The 22,875-nt window shown below is 39.6% G+C and overlaps 1 protein-coding gene across 4 annotated transcripts; it reads right to left on the bottom strand.

Moving 5' to 3' along the window:
- Positions 1 to 353: 353 nt before the first annotated feature.
- ogt.1 (O-linked N-acetylglucosamine (GlcNAc) transferase, tandem duplicate 1) lies at positions 354 to 22,624 on the bottom strand. Of its 4 annotated transcripts, none has more exons than XM_058797280.1 (23): positions 22,180 to 22,624; positions 18,674 to 18,854; positions 16,585 to 16,828; positions 15,747 to 15,815; positions 12,381 to 12,497; positions 12,218 to 12,297; positions 11,940 to 12,135; positions 10,204 to 10,344; positions 9,982 to 10,082; positions 9,737 to 9,890; positions 9,546 to 9,647; positions 9,281 to 9,460; positions 8,973 to 9,131; positions 8,790 to 8,879; positions 8,567 to 8,692; positions 7,224 to 7,394; positions 7,027 to 7,143; positions 6,772 to 6,936; positions 5,215 to 5,262; positions 4,837 to 4,989; positions 3,233 to 3,485; positions 1,563 to 1,686; positions 354 to 1,479 (listed from the first exon to the last, which is right to left on the bottom strand). In XM_058797280.1, exons 1-23 carry the CDS (start codon positions 22,214 to 22,216, stop codon positions 1,299 to 1,301), a joined length of 3,189 nt encoding a protein of 1,062 aa, XP_058653263.1. In that variant the 5' UTR covers positions 22,217 to 22,624; the 3' UTR covers positions 354 to 1,298. The 4 variants fall into 4 exon arrangements, with proteins under 4 accessions (XP_058653263.1, XP_058653264.1, XP_058653265.1 ...); XM_058797281.1 differs by having other exon boundaries at positions 18,674 to 18,824; XM_058797282.1 differs by lacking the exon at positions 5,215 to 5,262.
- Positions 22,625 to 22,875: the final 251 nt, after the last annotated feature.

Below are 22,875 nucleotides of genomic sequence, written 5' to 3'. Positions count from 1 at the left end.
GTTTTGCTTAAAAGGTATTCACACATATTAACCTAATCCATGGGGGGGTTTCGACTGGATGTTAGATATCAACATCTAAAAACACTGCTAAAGAAAAAATATTTAGGTAATTGGAGCCTTGGCTCTTAAGTCTTTATTAGATAACTTCATCTGTGAAAACTAGCCCAATGTGATCTTTAGCCCCAGTCTCCGCTATTAGATCTCATTCAATCACGTACATAACATTGGATAAAAATAAATAAAAAGTCTGGAAATAAAATATTACACCCAGTCTACACTGAAACGAATGCGATGTGAAAAGAGCCCATTATGATCAGTGATCATAATCATCATTTTCAAAAACAGCACAAATGGATTATTTAGCATTTCTTTATTGAACTGAATACAGCGATTAAATTTACAGTGGGTGCACATCACAGTTTAGTCAGCAACAAGACACCCTGCACAATGTAACAGCAGTATAGATCACAATAACCAGTATGTGTTAGCTCCTAAAAGGAACAGAAGAATAAACGAAAAACAAAAACAAAACCGCAGCCAAGTATGTGCAACTCTCTTTAAGGTTTGCCACATCTCTTTATTTCAGTTTATGTAAAGAGCCTTGCAGAATTGACACTGACAGTGCATAAATAAAATGATTTAATAGGAAGACAGTGTACAAAACCAAAACAGCTTAGAACATACTTACCTAGACCTTTCCTGGTAAAATCATAAAAAAAGAAAGAAAAATCAGGAGTCAGTACTTGAGCAGTCTGCAGGCCTTCTGTCAGTGTGTAATAAGATACTCCTCTGCATGTTTTGAAAAAGAGGACATTTTCTCTATCGATAGCATACGGAAACGTTGGCAAAAAGATCGGTGATCCGAGGTATGCATCCGTCACTCAGATCGAAGTCATGATGACAGAAAGCTAAAATAGGTCAAGAAGCACATAACCTAACTAAAAAAAGAAGCCCCTATCTGTGATGATTACGTTTATATTTTCTGAATTATTGTAAGACTGCCCCTTCTCATTTCAGACCCCACTTTTTTCATAAAGTCCACTTCAGTTACAGAAAAGTCCTTTAGAAGCAGAGAAACAAACAAAACGAAAGTGGAGCCAACCAACATCAATTTAGTCAGAAGGTGGGAAAGGGGGAGGAGTCTCAGTGGAGCAGCTTTGTGCATCCTGCTGTCCACTCTGGCTCGTGGAAACAAAAGCTGGCTGGGATCGTAGTCACGGTGCTCACCTGTAGGCTCCATAGAGTCTCTGTGACTGTCACATACTGAGGGACGGGGGACATGCAGGGACAAGCTTAGCTTAGGAGCTCTCGCTGCTCTCCAGAGACTGCATTTTGACCAGGTGGTCAGGTTTGCCTCCAGTGGCGTAATGCTCCCACATCTGCAGGTAGAGTCTCTCCAGGTCCATGGTGTACTGTTTGGTGTTGAAGAGCGGGCTGCAGATGCGCTGCTTCCACACGCGGGCGCGGACCTTCTTCAGGCTGAGCGGAACGAATGGAAAACTTGTTTTAAGGATCTGAAACAAGTCTTGTTTTGAAAGTGGAAATTGAGTAAAGGAACTTACAATTCCATATCAGTGCCAAGCTTCACAGCAACGTCTTCATACTCCTGACGGCTTTGGGCGATCAGCTCAAGGCAGCCAAGACATGTGAGCTGAGAGGCAGCGACGCGTGAAGCCAGCGTCTCTCCTACAGAAAACATCAAGACTTCAGGGTTTTAAATCATTTTTTTTTAGGCAAGTTAAATTATGATCATGGATGAAAAATTGTTTCATTTCAATTGAAGCTATTTCTTACAAATTAACTGCATTATACGGGGACGCTGAATGCTTGAATCTGATTGGCTGACTAACGTTCTAAGGTGTGCAATTATTTTCAGGGAAACGCACGGCGAACGTAGTTCCAGGCAGCTCTCGACCGCATTATATGACCATATCACTTTGCCAAATGATTTGAGTTATTTCAAAAGGTCCTTACAGCCTAAAACTGCAAAAGAACCAGGCCAGTGGCCAAACAAATAAATATAATAAACAATAGGATAAAAACAACAGATCATTTCCATGTTTTTGCTACAAAATTACATTTCATGTACGTACGAAAAGCACATACTCTTATCTCCCCCTCACAGACGCACAAACACAGTTTGCACACACGTTAACATACGTGCTCATATTGTTAGCGCTACTCTGACGATTTTATCAGTAACAGTTTAACAACTTGAAAAGACACACAGACTCTCTCTTAACTTAGTTAATAACTGCATTAGTCTGCCATCAATGGCTCAAGCCTTTGGATGAGAGGCAGAAGAAATCAATCCTACTCACAATTTCAGTAGAAAAACCAGACAAATGCCTTGAAATATATCATCTGATTGATGTAACCGTAGTATAAGCGGAATAATTGACTTCGGTCCGTTGAATTCTTAGAAAATAATGCACACCTGACATCATTTTCTAAGAATTCAATGGTCCGTCATCAATTATTCCTTACTTATTGTTTTTTTTAAAGTTAGAAGAACCAACTTTTATTTTGGCGAGTTGTAAAGAAGACCTTTTGAGTTTTTTGTATTTTGATTTTTTGCATGTACATTTAAAACACTATACTTTGTATTATATCACCTTTACATGAAACTACAACAAAACTAGTTGAGGCTAATGTGAGGGTGTTTCTAATGCAGCATCTCTGGGAGGGACGGTAAATTTGACATCGTTCTCCCTGCTGACTACCATTATCAGTCTCTCTCAATTCATCAAAATGAAGATCAATTCAAATCAATATTGTTAATCCAGGACTGCAGCTTTTCCACCATTGTGTATACACAACAGACATCGACAGTCAAAAGATGTTTTTTGTTGTTGGTCACCTGATATATTTACTTGATGTACCCCTGAGATTTTAAGGTAATAAGTTAATAATTAAGTAAACAATTTGCATGTTCAAGGTTCTCTGACATTGGTTAATGGTCAAATGACATGCAAACAAATATTTCATATTTTTTAGTGAGTGTTTCATTGTTGTTATTAAAAATTATTTTGCTTTAATTTAATTATCAGCTTTCATTAAACTGGGAAATTTTGACAATGTAATGTTTAATGCACTTTGTGTTGTTTATAACAAAGAACATAATTTTTTATTTTATAGCAATAAGATCTACCCAGTAATCTACCCAGCCCTGCTTGCTGATGCCTGTGAATATTTTTGATCATGTTTAGCATGTGCTCCTAGCTTGTATTACCTGGCATAGTAACCATGGGGGTACCGGCCCACAGCACATCCATGCCTGTGGTGTGTCCGTTACAGAGCGGCGTGTCCAGGCACACATCAGCCAGCTGTCCGCGTCGCACATGCTCCTCTTTGGGAGCCACGGGGGAGAAGATGATGCGAGAGATAGGCAGGCCCAGGTTCTGAGCGTACTGTTGGATATTGGGCTCACCCACGGCCGGGAAGCGCAGCAGCCAGAGCACACTGTTGGGCACACGCTTCAGGATCTAAATAACCGAGAGCACAGTGAGTAGAGCTGCCAGACAATCAGTTTCACAATGAGTACATGCTGTTGCTTTCAATGAGCAGATTCAAAAATCGATGACTTTGATTTACTTCAACAATTTGAGTCATTACTAAAAAATGTCTACAGAACTCTGTGTGATGTGTAGGTAACTACAGCTGCTCATCTTATTTTAAGTGTAAAAAACAAAAAATGATTCAGTATTTCATTGTGTTCATTTTGTGAAACTGAACAGTTCTAAAAAAGGTAAGGTAAGGAACGGTTTTGTCATATTTCCATTTGAGATTGGTTTAGCATGGCATGTAGTGAGAACGGTTTAGTCCGACGGTGATTCAAAAGCAGCTTTTAAATCTTTAAATCTATTTTGCAACAAAGGCTGTTTGGTTGAAAAAAATAAAAATAAAAAAATAAAAAATTATTCAGAATTATTTTTATTAAAAAAAACAAAAAACAGAATGACTAAATTTGAGATATACAATATGTTAGGTGAAATAAATGTAAAAAAGAAAAGATATTTTGAAGAATGTTGGTAACCAATCAGTTGCTGATTGCCACTGACTTCCACAATATTTTATTCTCCATACTATAGAAGTCAAAGGGGACCGGCAACTGTTTGGTTAGCAGAAACATTCTTCAAATTCATTGTGTGTTCACCAGAAGAATGAAATTGATACAGGTTTGGAACAACACGAGGATGAGTAAATGAAGACAATTTTCTCATTTGGTTGAACAATCTCTTAAAAGCACAAATTTGCTTATTTTTAACCAGCTTTGTATTGTTATAATGTCAGTAGTATATGTAAATGTACATGTACTCTTTCTCTGTGTAACATGGATCCAGATATCACCATATGTTTGTCAGCAAAAGTCTACCGGACAACGCAATATGCACCATTTTGCATCACCCGGAAGACTTGACAGATCAATGGTTTCTGTTAAAATTACAGATCGAACTTCTGCATTCTGTATTCCCGCCCACAGATAGTGGGAATGACAAGAGTAAAGGCCATTGCACACCGAGTCCGAAATTCTCGTCCGAAATTTTTGCAGGTTAAAAAATAAATACGACCTCACATTGTGTCAATCATGTTTACACACTGCCTCCAAAACTTTTGTCCGTCATAAATTCAGATCAGGTTCGATTTTCTGCGTTTTCACATCCGTAGCAAGCATATTGATAGGAAAAGATGGCGAATACGAAAAAAAAAACTTGAAGGCACCAAAATCACAAGTGTATTATGGGTGTTGAATTCCACAAAAGTCTCTGATTTCAAAAGAAATGTTCTATTCTACTGTATCTTGCCAGTAGTGAAATTTTCATATTTAAAGCTTACATTGGCCCACATCTGCAGGGTGGGAGGGTCAATTTTATAGAGCTGGTTGAAGTTGCAATAGACAATAGAGTCTTCAGGGAGGCCATATTGAGAGCGTGTGGTCACCACGATTGTTCGGGGAACTTCTTCTCCTGTTGCTGCTTTGTTGTTAATCTAAACAGAAAGATTAAAGAACAGATGAGTTAACAGTTTAGGTACTGAAAAGACAAGCATGTGTCCTATAACTGTGTCGCCCATCCCTAGAAGCCTTTTAACTTCTCCGCCACCATGTTTGTGCCACCTACAGCAGTGGTGTGAAGGCCCAAGTGTAGGGAAAAATGGCTATTGCACATCCTGTCTCAAAGCATGCTATTCTCAGCCAGCTTGTATGTGCCATACCTGCAAGGCTACAGTCCCAGATACTATAACCTCCTCCACAGTAAAAATCTGAAAAACAACAACATGTGGTAATACACTGGCTCTGCCTACTATGAAATTGTCTTTTTGATTTTCAAGATGATCGAAGGAGGAAACTGAGGTCATCAAAATCATTTCACCACCAATCTGAGAGAAATTAAGTCTCTCATGTGCAAATACAAGTGGTACAAGAGCAAATACAGCCACGTTCCGATAAAAACACCTTCACACCACTAAATCTCCATAAAGAATTACACATTGTCGATTTGGGCATGACAGAGGCATCACTGACCACAGAAGACAATATTCACAATTTGATCATTAATCAGAAACAGATATTGCAAGTGTGATTCATGTAAACACTTTAAGCTAATTTTCCAGTTGACAAACACTTAACCACTTATTCAACAGATTATTCATTTATTTTAGCACTCATCCCAACAAAATTAAAATAATTGGAAAACAGCTTGCAGGTAACCCTCTTTCTCAGAATGAAGGCTTAAAGGGTTACTCCACCCCAAAATGAAAATGGTCATTAATCACTTACCCCCATGTCGTTCCAAACCCGTAAAAGCTTCGTTCGTCTTCGGAACACAATTTAAGATATTTTGGATGAAAACCAAGAGGCTTGTGACTGTCCCATTGACTGCCAAACAATTAACACCGTCAAGGCCCAGAAAAGTATGACAGACATCGTCAGAATAGTCCATCTGCCATCAGTGGTTCAACCGTAACGTTATGAAGCTACGAGAATACTTTTTGTAAAAATAAATAAGTAAAAAAAAACACTACTTTATTCAACAATTCGTCTCCTCCGCATCAGCGCAGCGCCATTTTGGAGAGTATCCACTGGACGCAAACTGCGTATGCTGTTCTGTGTCAGAAGCGCCGCACGAATACACAGTTTTCGTTCAAATCAAAACGTAAATGAACGTAGAAAATGTGTGGTGCGACTGACACAGAACAGCATATGCAGTTTGCGTCCAGTGGATACTCTCCAAAATGACGCTACGGTGACACAGAGGAGATGAATTGTTGAATAAAGTCGTTATTATTGTTTTCTTTGCAAACAAAAAGTACTCTCGTAGCTTCATAAAATTACGTTTGAACCACTGATGGAGTATTTTGACGATGTCTTTCATACTTTTCTGGACCTTGACAGTGTTATTTACTTGGCAGTCAATGGGACAGTTACAAGCCTTTCATCCAAAATATCTTAAATTGTGATCCGAAGACGAACGAAGCTTTTACGGGTTTGGAACGACATGGGGGTAAGTGATTAATGACAAAATTTTCATTTTGGGGTGGAGTAACCCTTTGACCAGAAAAATAATGTGCATGTAAATGTGGTCAACTATCCACCGATCTGTCATGCTAAGAATGATGGACGGGACTAAATCCCAGTCTGAGAGCAAGCCAAGACCCCACAGCCAGGGAAAACCCAACTTTCAAAGCAGTCAAGTTAGTGAAATTGCAGTGAAATCAGCCAAGTGAAGTCCAGTGATGAGATCAACACTGTGGGCCTACGATGGGCTGTACCTGAGTGGTGGCCAGGCCATTGCTGACCGTAAAGCCATTGATGGTGACCTGGATCTGGCCCTGGTTGATCATGTTAATGATGGCCTCAGCGGCTGTGTTCATAGGGATGACAGGCAAGGAGAGGGAACCATTACTGTCAGTGGACTCTTGACCATCACATTCCATCTGAAAGTAGGAGAATAATGAGAAAGAAACATTAGCATGTCTTTTTAACAGGGTAATGGAATGCACTAAAGCAGTGATTTCATCACTAACCTTCACAATTTTGATATCTGGCAGGCTTTCCAGGAAGGCTTTCAGATCGATGCCATTGAGTACAATGCGATTGTCAAAAATATGGCCATTTGACTTGAAGTCTATCACTGCTTTTTTCTATTGGGTAAAAAGAAACATGCCTCCTCTGTAATAGATTTTTTTTTTTTTTTTTTAAGTAATTAGAGACTGAATCTTACCTTGAGGTGAGGGAACATATTGGCATGATCTCCAATGAAGAAAGTGTTCGGCATGTAGGCCATTTTCTCAGAGTACTGCTCTGCAACCTCAAAAGGAGACGTATCCTTATCAGTGATAATGTAGTCCATGAACGGAGCTCCACTGGTGCCTGGGTATCCAAGCCACATGGCCTAGGGTAGATTGGAAAAAGTAACTTAAATTATTCAACTAGATCTTTATATATTATTTGAAGTATATGCTGCCACTTAAAAGTTTGGGTTCAGTAATATAATTTTTTATTTAAGAAATTACAAATTTTATTCAGCAAGTCACTGACACTCAAAAGACACTTATGTTAGGGCTGTCAAAAAAGAAAAGAAAAGTGAATTTCGAATATTCGTCAAATTTAAAAAAAAAAAAATTCCACATTCAAATGCAAAAACGCTGCATTCGAATTTTAGGTGTACGTTAAGGAGGCAGCCTTCTCAGTGGCACACAAGATGCGATGACAATGTAAGTATCATTGCATTATAAAGTCTTTGTTAGCCTATCCAGTTTAAGCCACTAGATGCCGTTCACACAGAACGCATATTTCGTGCATTTTCTAGAGGGACATCTATCACCGTTGCACTCGTGTCTCGCACAAAAGAGTTGCATGTTTAGAAAGCCATGTAAAATTAATGCAAGTTCAACTTTGGGGGGGAAAACCCACCAAAAAGTCTGTTTTTTTAAATCACACTGCATCTCATGTTTTTAAATGAAAAAAGTATGATTGGCTTTCGGCCCTTTTTATTAAACTATACATACATACATACTGCCGTTTTATGCAACTTAATTATAATTGGTTTATTAACATTATATTAAACATTATGCACTTTTTTTCCCCAAAGATAGTTATGTTATTTTATTGCTTTGAATAAATGTGCATTAGTAATATTTTGCTCGATGCGCCCTCTTGTGGCCTCAGGAGAGAAGTCAAAAGCTTTTTTTCACCCTAACTGAATTTATGCTTGTTAAATTCAAATATAATTCCAATATTGATATAATTCCAACTAATTTAGTTTTTCAGCCATTTTGACAGCCCTAACTTATGTTACCTTATGTTATCTTTCAAATAAATGCTGTTATTAATAACAACAACAACATGGTAACACTTTACAATACATCATTTGTTAGCATTAATGTATTAACCAACATGAACAAACAATGGACAATACATTTATAACAGTATTTATAAATCTTTGTTAATGTTAGTTAAGAAAAATACAGTCGTTCATTGTTTGTTCATGTTAGTTCACAGTGCATTAACTAATGTTAACAAACACAACTTGTGATTCTTTAAGCTGAACTCTCGAATGCCTACCTGAATGGGTGCAGGGCGCAACGCGAAAAGCTCATTGCGTGCTCCTTTAGTATAACCATTCATGTTGACCAGGATTTGGACCCCATCTTGATGGATCCTGTCTGCTGCCTTTCCGTTACAGGGGATCTATGAACACAGGACACGTGATGAAATCAAAACAGACCCCCGAATGGAGAAGGAAAATGACATACCTAAAACAAGCCTGTGATATGTACACACTCACCTGTGAGAGGTCAATGAAGTGATGAGCCTCTGCCATGACTTTAACTCTGAAGTTGGTACTGTCATCGGGGCTAAGAGCATAGCAAAACACCTGTGAAAAATATAACAGTATGAGACCACCAGCTCACCACAATGTGCTCAACAGCAAGATCTATATAGCACTACTGCATTACAGACTCATCACCTCAAACTTCTCAGAGTTGTGCATGCCAGGGATGGACTGCATCAGGTGGGAAGTGGGATGGTTGCCAAAATCAGAGCTAACGTAACCCACACGCAAACGGCCTCCACTGGTCTTTAAGTCCTTTGGATGCTCATAGGCAGGTTTATGAAGAGCATTGATCTATAGAACAAGCAAAGTATTACACTGACTCTTATACATGGAATGACTACAGGAACTACTTTTACACCAAAACCAAGTTACAAATTAGAAAATGCATCAGAACAGAGCAGAACGAGCCTGTGTAAATACGTTTAACTTAATATACACACTTTATCCAGACATAAGTTGCCATGTCTCTCTGCAATTGCCTTGCGGAAACCGTGAGAGAGGGGGTAGAGCATGCTGTGATGGGGATGCACAGATGGCAGACGGTTCTTCTCCAGTTGATCAGCCACAATGGTCACCAGCTTCTTCATGCGCTCATCGTAGTCGGTCCAGTCACATACAATCTGAGGACCAGAGCACAATACGACGTCACACAAAGATTCCCACCTAAGTGCGCAGTGAAAACATGCACTTAAGACTCCAACATACCTGCAAACAGTGAGCCAGGTTACAATAAGCATCAGGGAAGTCTGGCTTGAGCTTCAGGGCAGTGCGGTACGATGCAATCGCTTCAGGAATGTTTCCAGAATCCTTCAAAGGGAGTAGGATGTAATTTGAATCCAAATTAACACTGAAAACCACTGAAAGGAAATGAATTCTCCAGGTTTCTAGATTCACACCTTGTGTATTGAAGCCAAGTTACTGTGAGCATCTGCAAAAGCAGGGTTGATCTGAATGGCTCGAGTGTAGCACTGTAGCGCCCCCTGAACATCCTGCATCTCTTTCAGAGTGTTGCCCATGTTAGAGTAAGCATCAGCAAATGTGGGGCTGATTCTGCTCAGTGGTTGAAAAAAGACAGACAGTGAGACTTTGAAAGACATCAATACAAAATGACTTTAGAATGTAGCTAAAAACAAGATCATGCCTGATTGCCTCCTTATAGTGCATGAGAGCTTCCTGAAGTTTCCCCTGCTGCTGCAGGACACTGGCCAGGTTTGAATGGGCAGCGGCAAATTCAGGGAACACCTTTCCAAGAAATAAAAACAAAATTTAAGACACATGAATGAAAACATCTCACTTAATAGTTTAAAAAAAACAGGTATAATAACAAATATGCATTTTTAGAGTACTTCACTGGTCCCCTCACCTCCAGTGCTTTTCTGTAGAGCTGCACAGCTTCCTCAATGTTGCCTTGCTCACGCTTGATGTTGGCCAGATTGTTAAGGGAGTCTGCATGAGTCGGGCACAGACGCAGCGCAGTGTTGTAACACTCTTCAGCTTCAGAAACCTAAAAGGAAAAATGCAAGTTAGCAGACAATACATCTATTGATTCTAAAGATTGTCCTGTGAATTTTAGCAGGCAAACTTGAGCCATTTCTATAGGAATTAGGGATGCAGCGATTTACCGGTTTTACGATTAACCGCGCTTTAAAACGTCACGGTTAATTAATCGTAAAGGCTCCGCTACACCGAGTGTTTCTGTTGCACGGAATGGAACTGTTGAAACATGAGCAAAACGAACGCCAGCTTAAAATGGTGTGCTTATCAGAGACACGGAGGCTACTAGATTAACCATGACAGAGGAACCAAACAGCGATCCTTTATTTCCACCAGAGAAATGACTGAAGTCAATAGTGTGGGACCATTTTGGGTACATCAAGAATGACCAGGGCGTCATTTAAATATTGCCGTAAAAATCGCTGTTAAAGAGCGAATACATAAGGGATAATGCACGGCTAGCCAACCTGTTCTCGCTGTGCAATAAATGATTTTAATGCACGACGTGAAGGCAAGGACCACCTGACGCGAAGTTCATTAGCTCTAACATTCTGCCCGCTTCAGAGATGAAATAGTGCGGTGAGAGAGAGAGAGAGAGAGAGAGAGAGTGCGTGTGTGAATTAGCCTACCTGCATCTACGCGTCACTACAAACAATGAAGATTTGAGTTTAGTTATTTAAACGGTCATTTTACCCCCTCTTTGCTGATTAATATAAATGTAGTGATCCAGTATCTAAACTATTTTATTAATTAAAGTCGCTGGGCAGCGTTGACAACACGTTTCTGTCCTCCTAAATGTTTGTGTGGGCAGCTTGATCTCGATCTCACAAACCAAAATAATAGACATTTTCTCAGGCCATATGTAAAATCAGATGAATAAAGATTAAAATGTATGGATGACAGTTGATTACAATAACAGTTTGGTTTATTCCCCTCGTTAGTGACAGTGTCCTCTGTGGGATAAATAAAGTTAATATTAGTCTTATATTAATAATACTTAATTAATATTGTGATTTATCATCCCTGTTACAGTATTATTCATAAGTCAATTTATTTTTCAACATCTTTCCAAGTTCTGTACCTCAGGTCCAAAAGAAATGTAGAAGGAATGAATGAAATGAAAACACCAAATACATTTGTTATTTTCAAAAGGGAAATACTGACATGGATGTTTACAGAGCAGAGGTCACCTTTTTTAATTCCAATAGAAGGGATGGACTTTTTTTTCTTTAGTATTATTATTTTGTGCTGTATTATTGGTTATGGTAGCAATAAATAACACTTTAATTTCTAAAGAGTGTTTATGTGATTTTATGTTGTGAAATGAATAAATACATAATCGTAATAATTGTGAAACCGTGATTATTCCTCAGACTATAATCGTACCAACAAAATCTATAATCGTTGCATCCCTAATAGGAATCTATGCGGTTGGGAATTTAATGCGTGGGAGAATTGGCCTTCTGACAACAGAAATCTGCTTGGTTTGAGCTGTGCCTTAGAAATCAGCACAACACTGAGACTTCAATGGGATGAAAACATGAGTGTAGACAGCAGGGATGCGTGATAGAGGAATTATTGAAGAACATAAATGTAGGTTCTTACATTGCCTTTCTCCTTCAGTGCATTAGCGAGATTGCAGTATGCATCAGGAAAGTGTGGCTGCAGCTCAATGGCACGACGGTAAGTATCAATAGCCAGGTCAATCAATCCCTGCTCATAGTACACACATGCCAGGTTTCCATGGACAACAGCATGGTTAGGGCTCAGGCTGAGAGCACGCAGATAACCAGCAACAGCTCTGTAAGGGGAAAACGACATGTATCAGATTGGCGGAAAAAGCTTCGAGTCAAAATGTAATGGCAAAGGAAGTAACTGTTCACCTGTCAAAGATACGAGCCTCTTTCAGAACATTGCCCAAGTTGATGTAAGCATCCAAAAAGTTTGGGTCCAGAGTCACTGCCTGTAAACCCACAGAACAGCCCATTATAATCATTCATTCATTTATTATCACTGTCCAAAGTGCGACTGTCGTCTGCAACCAACCTTCTCAAAATGATGTATGGCCAGCCAGATCTCCCCCTGGGCATTGAACACGCAGCCCAGGTTACTCCAGGCCACGGCAAAGTTTGGCTGGGTTTCAATTGCCTTCAGGTAACAAGCCTTCAACAGGTTAACAGTAAAAAAAAAAAAAAAAAACAGGAGGAAGAGGAGGTAGAGAGAAGAGTAGACAGAGGAGGGGTTGTAAAAGTAAAGAAATCAAAAGATCAAATAAAAAGGAAGAAAGAACAAAAAGGGCAGACAGAAAAAGAGTTAGTCTCTATTCTCACAAAATGCAAAAAGTGAGTCTACAGCATGGGCTCGCGTGCGCGAAATTCTGCCGCGCTAAGTTTCACACTTTTCCTACGCTGCGCAAATCCAACCAACACCTATACTCCGACTTACATTCTTCAGTTATGCGGTTTCAAAAAAACATTACAACTAAAATGTTGCACTTAAAACTAAAATACAAAAACGAACGAGTGCCAAGTCAGCTTTAGATCATTCACATTACACAGTAATCTCAGGAAAATTCACAACCTTAAATGCAAGTGCGGCGTGCAGGTGGAGGTCCCTGTAATGCAAGCGCAAAAAGCCACGCAGGCAACCCACACCGTGGTCGCCGCTTGCGCTGTTCCGCTAGCGCACGTATTCGCCTGCGCCAACGCCAGCTCAGAGTGCAGACAGCAGACCTGGAGCGATTTAACTCCCCACCAGACTGGCACACGAAACTATGAAACCGTCTACTGTTTGGGGCCTTCAAATGGAGTGAGTACCCATGGCCAAATCCAATCATAACTTTAAGGGTCAACTGTTGGAGAGTAATACATTAAGTAGTCATACTATGTAATGGTCATTGCCAATGGTGTCATGTTTAAGGCTGCACAGCCACTGGGTGCCATGCTAGCAGGGAGGGCATGCAGGTCTGCAACCTGCCAGCCGGGGGTCGAGGGGAGGGGGAGTGCGGTTCAAGCGCGCGTCTTTTGGTCGCGGTTTTGTCGCTGCGCAGCCCTTGCGCCGCTGCAGACTCACAGCGCATCATCTGCTCAGCAGAACGCTGCAACTCCAAATAAAGAAGAAAAAATAAATCACAATCCAAATGAACAGGAAAAAAATAATCAACAAGTAAGAGAGTTAGAGGGTTCTTACTGTGCTTTCGTTTGCTTACAGCATCGAATCCATTTCACTTTTTAATTTACTTGGGCATTACGTTTTTCTTTTGCTTTAATTCACTATTTTTTTTTCTCTTGCTTTTTTGTTCTTCAAAGGAAGCCACAAGACAGAAGAACTCAGGCATTGGACTAAGGTGTTTTTCTTTCTGTTTTGTTACAAACCCGTTACCATATTTTTGGACTTTGTCTGGGGGGCGGCCGCAGCTGGAAGAGGAGAAGACTGATGCTGCCCTAGTGTTCCTGTCCACCGGACCGCACCTACGCAGGAATAGTGTCACCCACCTGAAACCTTCTAAATAACAATATCAGTTGTGGAAAAACCAAAAGAGACAAAATAAGAAAACAAGAGCGTTAGTAAAAGTTTGCAATCAAGACATTTCATATGGACATCAAAACTTGTATTGACAAAGCAAAACAAGTAAAACAAAACAAAAAAAAGGAAAAGAAATATAAAATGACCTAACATCAGTTTAAACCCATGCAATGGAAAGGACTTGACATTTTCAGAAACAGGAATATGTTCGCAAGGGTTCGAGAGTGAAGAAAGGCTTTGAGATGAGATTTACACACAGGTTCAAACTTTTCATTACCATGTCACATTTTCAAATACAGGTAAAGGAGGGAGGCCAACTGGCTTGATCTTACCCAAACGAACTGATCACATTGCTCTGGGAATATTAATAATCATAACATACAAGGGGGAAGAAATGTAATTGATGAATCTTTTGTTCTTTGTTTACGTGGTTTAATACCTTGTTTGCTTTATCCTGTCCTGCTTTCTTGACTCCTGGCCAATGGATATGGGAAAAAGTCTGGGGTTTAAAGACTTCATAATCATCTAGAAGCCTCCACAGCTCTGAAATAAAGAGGTCATCGCTTGTGTCGCGCGAGTATAATTTTCTCTCTCTATCATGGTATCTGACGCGTGCAGTGGAGTGCAAAAAGCGATCTGTCTGCCTGGCACAGCCCAGGGCTGACACATAGTGTTGGAAAAACACAAACCCTCCCGAACCCGGTAATTATAGGAGGATGTGAAGTTGAACTGGGGGAAAACGAAGGCCAAAATGATACAGGCTCTACTCGAATGCACTATGGAGCCCTTACAAAGCATCTGTTGGCTTGACTGAGGGGTCAGGCAAACAGTTCGACGCGCGCACACTCCACAGGCCCTAAGCGAGCGCGCGGGGGGGTTAGGAGCGACAGAGCGGGTGGGGGACCGCCGGCCCCTCGTGCTCTTCCCCACCCCGCCCCCCCTGAGGCACCAAATAAGAGGGCTTCTAACCAACAGGAGGAGAACTCTCTCTACAACATCAAGACCAAACTCCCAAAGACCCACTGAAACCACAAATGGCCACACAAAGGCGGCATTTATTTGAGCATCGTAATGCTCGGGAAGTAAATCCAAAATGACATCAAAGGGCCACGACTTTTCAACTTTTAAAGGGAATCAATTGTTTTGAATAACGCAAATGACCCTAAATGCATGGTTAGCGTTAGAAGCCATCTTATTTTTTGCATAGCAAAAACCACTATCTTCATCAGTCCATTTATTTCTCCAAGACCGAGCCAGTGATATCCCTCCAAGAGACTACAGGGAAAAAAGCATGCCAAACTGCAGCATGTTTTAGGACCCCCGTTTGGTGTGAGACACAGAAGAGCCCAGCCTTTCTTCCTTTGTGTAGGGGCGAGCGGGGGCTGGCCGGGCCAGGAAGAAGCAGTGTTTATAGACCGAAAGCAGCATTGGAGTGAGAGAGGGCAAAAAGAAGGGGTGGACAGAAGGGGTGTGTCTCTAATCTAGCCATCCAAATGAACAAAACAAAACAAAAAGCGAGTGAGAAGTGGGTAAAGGGGTCTTAACCTTGCTGAATTTAAAAACAATAAATAAACAAATAAAAAAAAGAGAATTTGCATTTGACTAGGTAGGTGAGATGCAGGTGACCAGGGGGCTCTAGGTACACTCTGCTCTAGTTGAATGCTCAGGCTAGACCTGTAGGACGGTGAAGAGTGCTGACGTGGGGAAATAAAATGAGCAGCACACTCGAGTGCGCTGACAAGAACTGATTGAATAAAAAAAACAAGCCTAACACTCACTCCCAAAGTACAAGAATGGCTAGGTGTCTGATGGGGGATTATGGTCTACAGCTATGATTTTAAAACAAAAATCATGTAAACGTGCAAGGGCCGACATGTTTAAACATACCTTTGCCTCTTCAAGGCGCCCAAGCGCTTTAAGCAGGTTACCCAGGTCACTGCGTACACAATATAGATCCTGTAACAAAAGACAGAAAAAATAAACAACTACCAAATGATACACACAAGACACACTAGGGCTGGGTCATGTACAGAATATTTACAATTCATTTCATATTTTGTTATAGATACTAAAATTAAGTAGCATCGTGATCACAGTGATTATTTTAGTGCTCCCTTTTTCTGGCCACTAAGGTTCAAACTATTTAAATGATTTGATCCAAAACCCTGCAAACTTCCAAATATTGTTCTTCCTTTGTTTATTATACATATTCAAGATAACTATAATTTTTTAAGGGTCAGTCATTGTTTAGGCTTCTTACACGCATTTGAAACAATGGTTACAATGATGGTTACACATTAAAATACTGAGATATTGCACATCAAAAGGCTGAAAATAGGCACCACACCACACCCCCCACCCACCCCCTTGAAGGTCAAGTTAATTTTTCTATTTAGCGCCAGATCACAATAGAAGTCCTTAAGGGTTACCTTTCCTATAGAACAGGTATATACTTTGTTCTTTTATAAACAAGCTAAATAGCATTGTTATTTATCTTATTTACACGACGGCATGTCATTTCGGTCTCTACATTGTCACGTATTTACACAATTCTCCTCTGCTCTCTGTATCACATCACACGTGTGCGAACTCCCACCAGTGGACAGAGAGCGCGTGTCGGAAAATGTTTCCCAGTGTTTCTCCCCAAAAGCTGTAAACCTAGGGGAAACACTGGTGTGAAACCACTGTGATTTGAACCACTGAGACATTTTGAGGCTTAACTCACAGGATTGTACTGGAGAGCGGACACATATGCTTGAACTGCTCCCTCCATGTCCCCTGCTGCCACCAAAGCTGCTGCCAGGTTGATGTATCCATCGATGAAGTCCGGTTTGAGACGGAGTGCATGGCGGTAATGCTCGATGGCCTCCTGAAGTTGACCCCGTTCCTTGTAAACATTGCCGAGGTTAGAGTAGGCCTCAGCCAGCATGGGGTTCTGTTTGATGGCCAGAGTGCTAAAGTGGGCAGACCTGCAGAATTAAGAGAATTCAAATTTAGAAAAGAGAATGAGACGGACATATTTCCTGCATGTGCAACAAACAGATCCCCTACACTGTTTCCTTAAAAGAAATGACCCAGGTTATTTGCAATTTAAATTTTTATAGAGGAAATGGGCATGCTATCAATTAAAATTATTGTTATTCTTGCTTAAACAGTGTCATGTTTACAGATTTAACAATTTTTCAGAGGATGGGATGGATTACAGTTATTGCCTGTGGAAAACTGACAGCAAGTCACATACATAATACGTATACATGTTCTCACTACTTCTCAATTTCCGTAATAATGAGATACTACTTCTACTGGGCTGTGAACTTTCATAAAATAAGTTAAATAAATTTGTAAAATTAAAGATCACTTTCTTTGGAATGACTGTATGTGCACAGTAACCCTAAGAACATGGATTACACCAGTAAACAGGGTCCATTTTGATTTCAGGTTGACTCTACAAAATTTCTTTTAATCAGAAGGCCACAACCTTCATTAACAATATTAAAAAAAAAAAAATACTGCCTCTTAAAAGGCACAATATGTAAGTTTTCGCCGCTAGAGGTCGCATGTTCAAAACAATAACAAAGGCGAAGCTTGATGACGCTGTGAACATGGGTGGAAAAAAAACAAACTTAGCACCGCAATGCAGGGTCAACACCACAAATGCGGTGCTAACCCTGCTCCGGAGGCTGGTGTTTAGAAAGACGATAACCCGGGGTTAAGCGCAGTGTGAAAAGCCCTATTGAGCAGATATAAGTTTAATGCTGCAGTCAACACTTTTCATTTCAGCCATAATGGATTTACTTTAACTGTGCAGTGACAAATCCTTGGGAATTTTTGGAATAACGCATGTACACAACTGCATGAAGTATATAACACTGTGCAAGTGGTTTTTAGATATTTTATTACAAAAATCTTACATATTGTGCTGTCACCCCCCATTTTTGAACATATACATGAAAGTGCACTATCTACACTTAAACTCTTATAATTCATGAATGCTTTGGAATACAGACATAAGGTTGGACTCTTTTTTTAAGAAGACAATCAGCAGATTACTGCAAAAGTGGAATTATTTTAAAATATGAAAGTATCAAAAAGTTATAGAAGTTTAAATTTACTGTAAAGAAAATACAAAATATTATTTTTTATATATTTTATATAAAATAAATATTTTACATAACAGGTTTTACTCTAAAATTGGCATAAAATTAAAGCCTTATGTCTCTATAAGTTATGTTCCAAATTTGAAGTTGATATGAGAAAAATTGAGATTCCTGTGAGATTTTATTTAGGGCGTCATACCACAAACAACCACCGGGTGCCATTCAAGTCCATTGAATTTTTTTTGATGCATTTTTCTGTCACAAATGTCTATATTTCTCTGTCAATATTACTCCGATCACAAAAAGACCACCAAATATGGAATCCTGAGAGTCAGACCTTTCCGACAATATGTATTTTGTCAAGATTATAAAAAGTTTTGATTCTAAAAGACCGTAATACATTGTGTAATATGACACTTGACACCACCCACTAAGGGGGAGGAGACCGCCAAACGATTTTAAAGTACAACTTCCATGGTAACGCAATGTCCGATTTCAAAATGGTTTTCACAGGATGAATTTTGAGGTTTTAAGCTTTCAAATGATATATAATTTATGATGATTACTCAAATATTTGATAGGGAAAAAAGGCAACGAAAAAAAGAGCAGACTCGGACTCAGAGCACAGCCTCACAAACACCACACCACCAATCCTTGTTCCCAAAGCAGACCCACAGACCGTGCTCCTTGAAGACAGAGCAAAGGTGCCCCTCTCACCTGTCAAGCCTGCGACACTGGAAGTGGATAGAGGAGAGCAGCAGCAGTACACCAGTATTATCCGGCTCCTGCCTCCACAGCTGCATACAGTGGCGTTCAGCTGCCTCAAAATCTCCTGACTGATATTCACGGTGCGCCAGCTCTGCCAACCCTTGGAAGGAAAGCATACGTTTGGTTGGTTCTGAAGCACCAACGCAACCCAAAGGAGGGGGAAAACAACATGTTAGAAGAAATGGAAATGAGATAAAACTTAAAAAAAAAAAAAAAAAAAAACAGACAAGAACAGTGGTGCGGTTTTAGAAAAATTAACTAATTAATTGTGTGGAACCATGTTTATGCTGTGTATATATATATATATATATATATATATATATATATATATACACACACATACACATACACACACACATACATACATACACACAGTATCTGACAAAAGTGCGTACACCACTCACATTTCGGAAACCATTTTAGTACATCTTCTCAAGGGACAATACTATAGAAATGAAACTTGGATATATTTTAGAGTAGTCAATGTGCAGCTTGTATAGCAGTAAAGATTTACTGTCCTCTGAAAATAACTCAACATACAGCCATTATTGTCAAAAAAGCTGGCAACAAAAGTGAGTACACCCTACGTGAAAACAGCTATACGTAGTTTAACCATGCAAAGCCACATGTCCTATTTATCATGTTCATGTTTTTTGTCTGCTTGACTGGACCATACAAATTTATGTATCTTATATTACAGCAGTTAAAATTTGGTGCTTTGAGTACAATTCTCTCATACTGACCACTGGATGTTCAACATGGCACCTCATGGCAAAGAACTCTCTGAGGATCTGAGAATTAGAATTGTTGCTCTCCACAAAGATGGCCGAGGCTATAAGAAGTTCGGTAACACCCTGGAACTCAGTTACAGTACATTGGCCAGTGTCATACAGAGTTTTTCCAAGACGGGTTTCACTCGGAACAGGCCTCGCAAGGGTCGATCAAAGAAGTTGAGTCCTTTTGCTGTGCGTCAGCTGGTTTCAAAAAACAGATGCATGTGTGCTGCCAGCATCGCTTTAGAGGTTGCAGAAGTGGAAGGTCAGCTTGACAGTGCTCAGACCACACGCCGCACACTGCAACAAGTCGGTTTGCATGGCCGTCGTCCCAGAAGCTCACAAGCGTCCTCTTCTGAAGCTTACAAAAAAGCCTGCAAACAGTTTGCTGAAGACAACCTGTCCAAAAGCATTAATTACCGGAACCATGTCCTGTGGTCTGATGAGACTAAGATTGATGAGGCTGATCTGATGAGGCTCAGATGGTGTCCAGCATGTGTGGCGATCCCCTGGTGAAGAGTACCAAGAAAATTGTGTCTTGCCTACAGTCAAGCATGGTGGTGGTAGCATCATGGTCTGGTGCTGCATGAGTGCTGCTGGTACTGCGGAGCTGCGGTTCATTGAGGGAAACATGGATTCCAACATGTACTGAGACATTCTGAAGCAGAACATAATGCCCTCCTTTCAGAAACTGGGCCGAACGGCAGTTTTCCAACATAATAACGACCCCAAACACACCGCCAAGATAACAACTGCCTTGCTGATGAAGCTGAAGCTGAAGGTGATGGAGTGGCCAAGTATGTCTCCAGACCTGAACCCTATGGAGCACATGTGGGGCATTCACCATGTGTCTAACATCCAGCAGCTTCGTGTTGTCATTATGGAAGAGGATTCAGCAACAACCTGCGCAGCTCTGGTGAACTCCAAGCCCAGGAGGATTAAGGCAGTTCTAGATAACAATGATGCCCCTACAAAATATTGACACTTTGGACACAGTTTTGACATGTTCACTTACGGTGTACTCATTTTTGTTGCCAGTTATTTGGACAATAATGGCTATGTTGAGTTATTTTTAGAGGACAGTAAATTTGTACTTCGATACAAGCTGCACATTGCCTACTCTAAAATATATAAAATATATAAGTTTCATTTGTGTAGTATTGTCCCTTGAGAGGATATACTTAAATTGTTGCTGAAATGTGAGGGGTGTACTCACTTTTGTGAGATACTGTGTGTAATGTAATATATATATATATATATAAAAAAAACTGTCACTACAAAAAAAATAATAATAATTTTCTAAAACTAGCACTGAAGGTTCCTGTAATGATGATAGCACTTTTAATGTACTGCCATCAAAAAATAAATTATATATAAAATCAAAAGTTTGTATTTATTTTTATGAAAAATACATAAAAACTCGGCAGCTACTGATATAAAATGGCTGAAATTAATACATTGAGGCCCGGTTTCATAGACAGGGCTTAGCCTAAACCAGGGTTAAGCCATAGTTCAATTAGGACATTTAAGTAATTTTTATAAACATGCCATATAAAAGCATTACTGGTGTTCATCTTAAGACAAAACAAAGGCACTGACATGTTTTAAGATCAGTCATTTTAGTCTAGGACTAGGCTTAAGCCTTGTCTGTGAAACCAGGGGTTAATGTTTTAAAATCATGAATGAATTAATAATTGAAATAAAAGTTATAAACCTTAAATTCAAATGTAAAGGAATGAATCAGGATGAAAATAAAAAATGGAAATGAGGTTTGATATGAATGAGTATGATGTGAAATGAAGGTGCAAAGGACAGATTAACACGTGTTCCAGAGTTTTTAAGAGAATTTAAGGACTAGCTTCCTTTTTATTCAAGAGTATGAGTTTAAATTAGGTGACAGGAAGAATTTACTTGAAATTAAAATGAATTCAACAGTCACAAAACTGAGTAATTTCATTAGTCCAAAAAAGCTTTGTAACAAAGCTATATTTAACTGATTTAGCTCCATTTTAAACTAGAGCATTCTGGGAAATGAGGTGCCCACCATCGCCAATTAAATTAAACTTAATTTACAGCAAGAAAACTTTCCATATCAAACGCTCAATATTAAAATCATTTAACGTTTCTAGAAATTACCCACATGCTATAGGCTATATTACAAAATATCAAAGGTTCTCAAAGTGAAAATGAACTACTTAAATCACAGTCATTGCATTCTTTTTTTAAATTTCATTCCATTTCAAATGTTAAATTCAAGTCTGAATTACAATTTCGCTACCTCCTTTCAAATTTTGGAATTAAAAATTAATTCTCAATTATGAATGGCGCACAATCCTGGTCTACACACTGACAAATATCACGTGCTATGACTATAAAAATATATACAATTACAAAAAGACCGTCCATAAGGCAACAATCTTTTACAAGGACACCTCATTCTGCTACACCCACCCTAGTCTTGTAAACATGAGGAAAGAAAATGATACTTGAATTTCACTAACGTTAGTTTATTAACAACGTGTCTGGAAATAATCTACATCAACAAAAAACTACTTGACAGTTTACTCATGACACGCATGCAAAGAGGTCAGTATTATAGAGCTATAGCACCTGTAACAAATAAACACCACATTAAGAAAAGATGAAGAGCGTTGCTATGTCGGTCATTCACGCCGCGGTTACCTGTGCTATCAGCCACGTTCCCCACCGAGCTCGCCATCTCTCCTTCACTCTTCACTGAATCCTGTGCGACGGCGGACAGTGTGACGATTTAAGAGAAGATGTGAAATATAAAGGTCTCAAATTTCTTTAATTTAAAACTAGGTTCGGATATTATTGCAAGAAACGCCGAAATCTTCGGTAAACAGCCTGCGGTCTTCCTGCTGCTAAGCTAACACTAAGTTACAGGAGAAAGCGGACACATTAACGGAATCTTACGCGCAAAGAAAACGCCTTAAACTATGTTTTTCTCGACGTTACTTGCTCTAAGAATATATATCTTAAAGTCTTAAACCTTAAATCGAGATTGGTACTAAAATTGGCGAATTTATATTCGATACTTTCACCACTGCGGTCTTTTAGCTAACAATGGCTTTCCAATCTCCACCGAAATGGCGGATGTGACCGGAACTTCTTTTTTTGAAGAGGAGGGGCGGGAATGTTAAAAAAATTAGGTCCATAGAAAAAAATTGCGTATTATTATTGTGAAAGCAGTTTTCGAGAATTGTGCGTTAGTGTGTATATCAGATATAGAAAAAACACGGAAATTTAATAGTCTATATCCGTTTTCCAAGTCTAAGAAAGAACTGTTTGTGAATGGCGTAATCTGAAAATAGACTGTTCTTTGGCTTTATGTGCTGTATCATTGCGCGAGCTCCA

The sequence above is a fragment of the Onychostoma macrolepis genome, chromosome 14 (assembly GCF_012432095.1).
Source record: "Onychostoma macrolepis isolate SWU-2019 chromosome 14, ASM1243209v1, whole genome shotgun sequence".
NCBI classification, from domain to species: Eukaryota; Metazoa; Chordata; class Actinopteri; order Cypriniformes; family Cyprinidae; genus Onychostoma; species Onychostoma macrolepis.
This window is presented reverse-complemented; position numbering and strand designations above follow the sequence as displayed.

What these genes read in the sequence shown, in the direction of transcription:
- ogt.1 (XM_058797280.1), bottom strand. Translation starts at nt 22,216, where the DNA reads ATGGCGAGCTCGGTGGGGAACGTGGCTGATAGCACAG. An exon ending in ACTTCATTGACCTCTCACAG is followed by an intron (nt 8,693 to 8,789) that starts GTGAGTGTGTAC and finishes CTGTGTTCATAG; the next exon opens with ATCCCCTGTAACGGAAAGGC. An exon ending in ATGGCCTGGCCACCACTCAG is followed by an intron (nt 5,263 to 6,771) that starts GTACAGCCCATC and finishes GTTGTTTTTCAG; the next exon opens with ATTTTTACTGTGGAGGAGGT.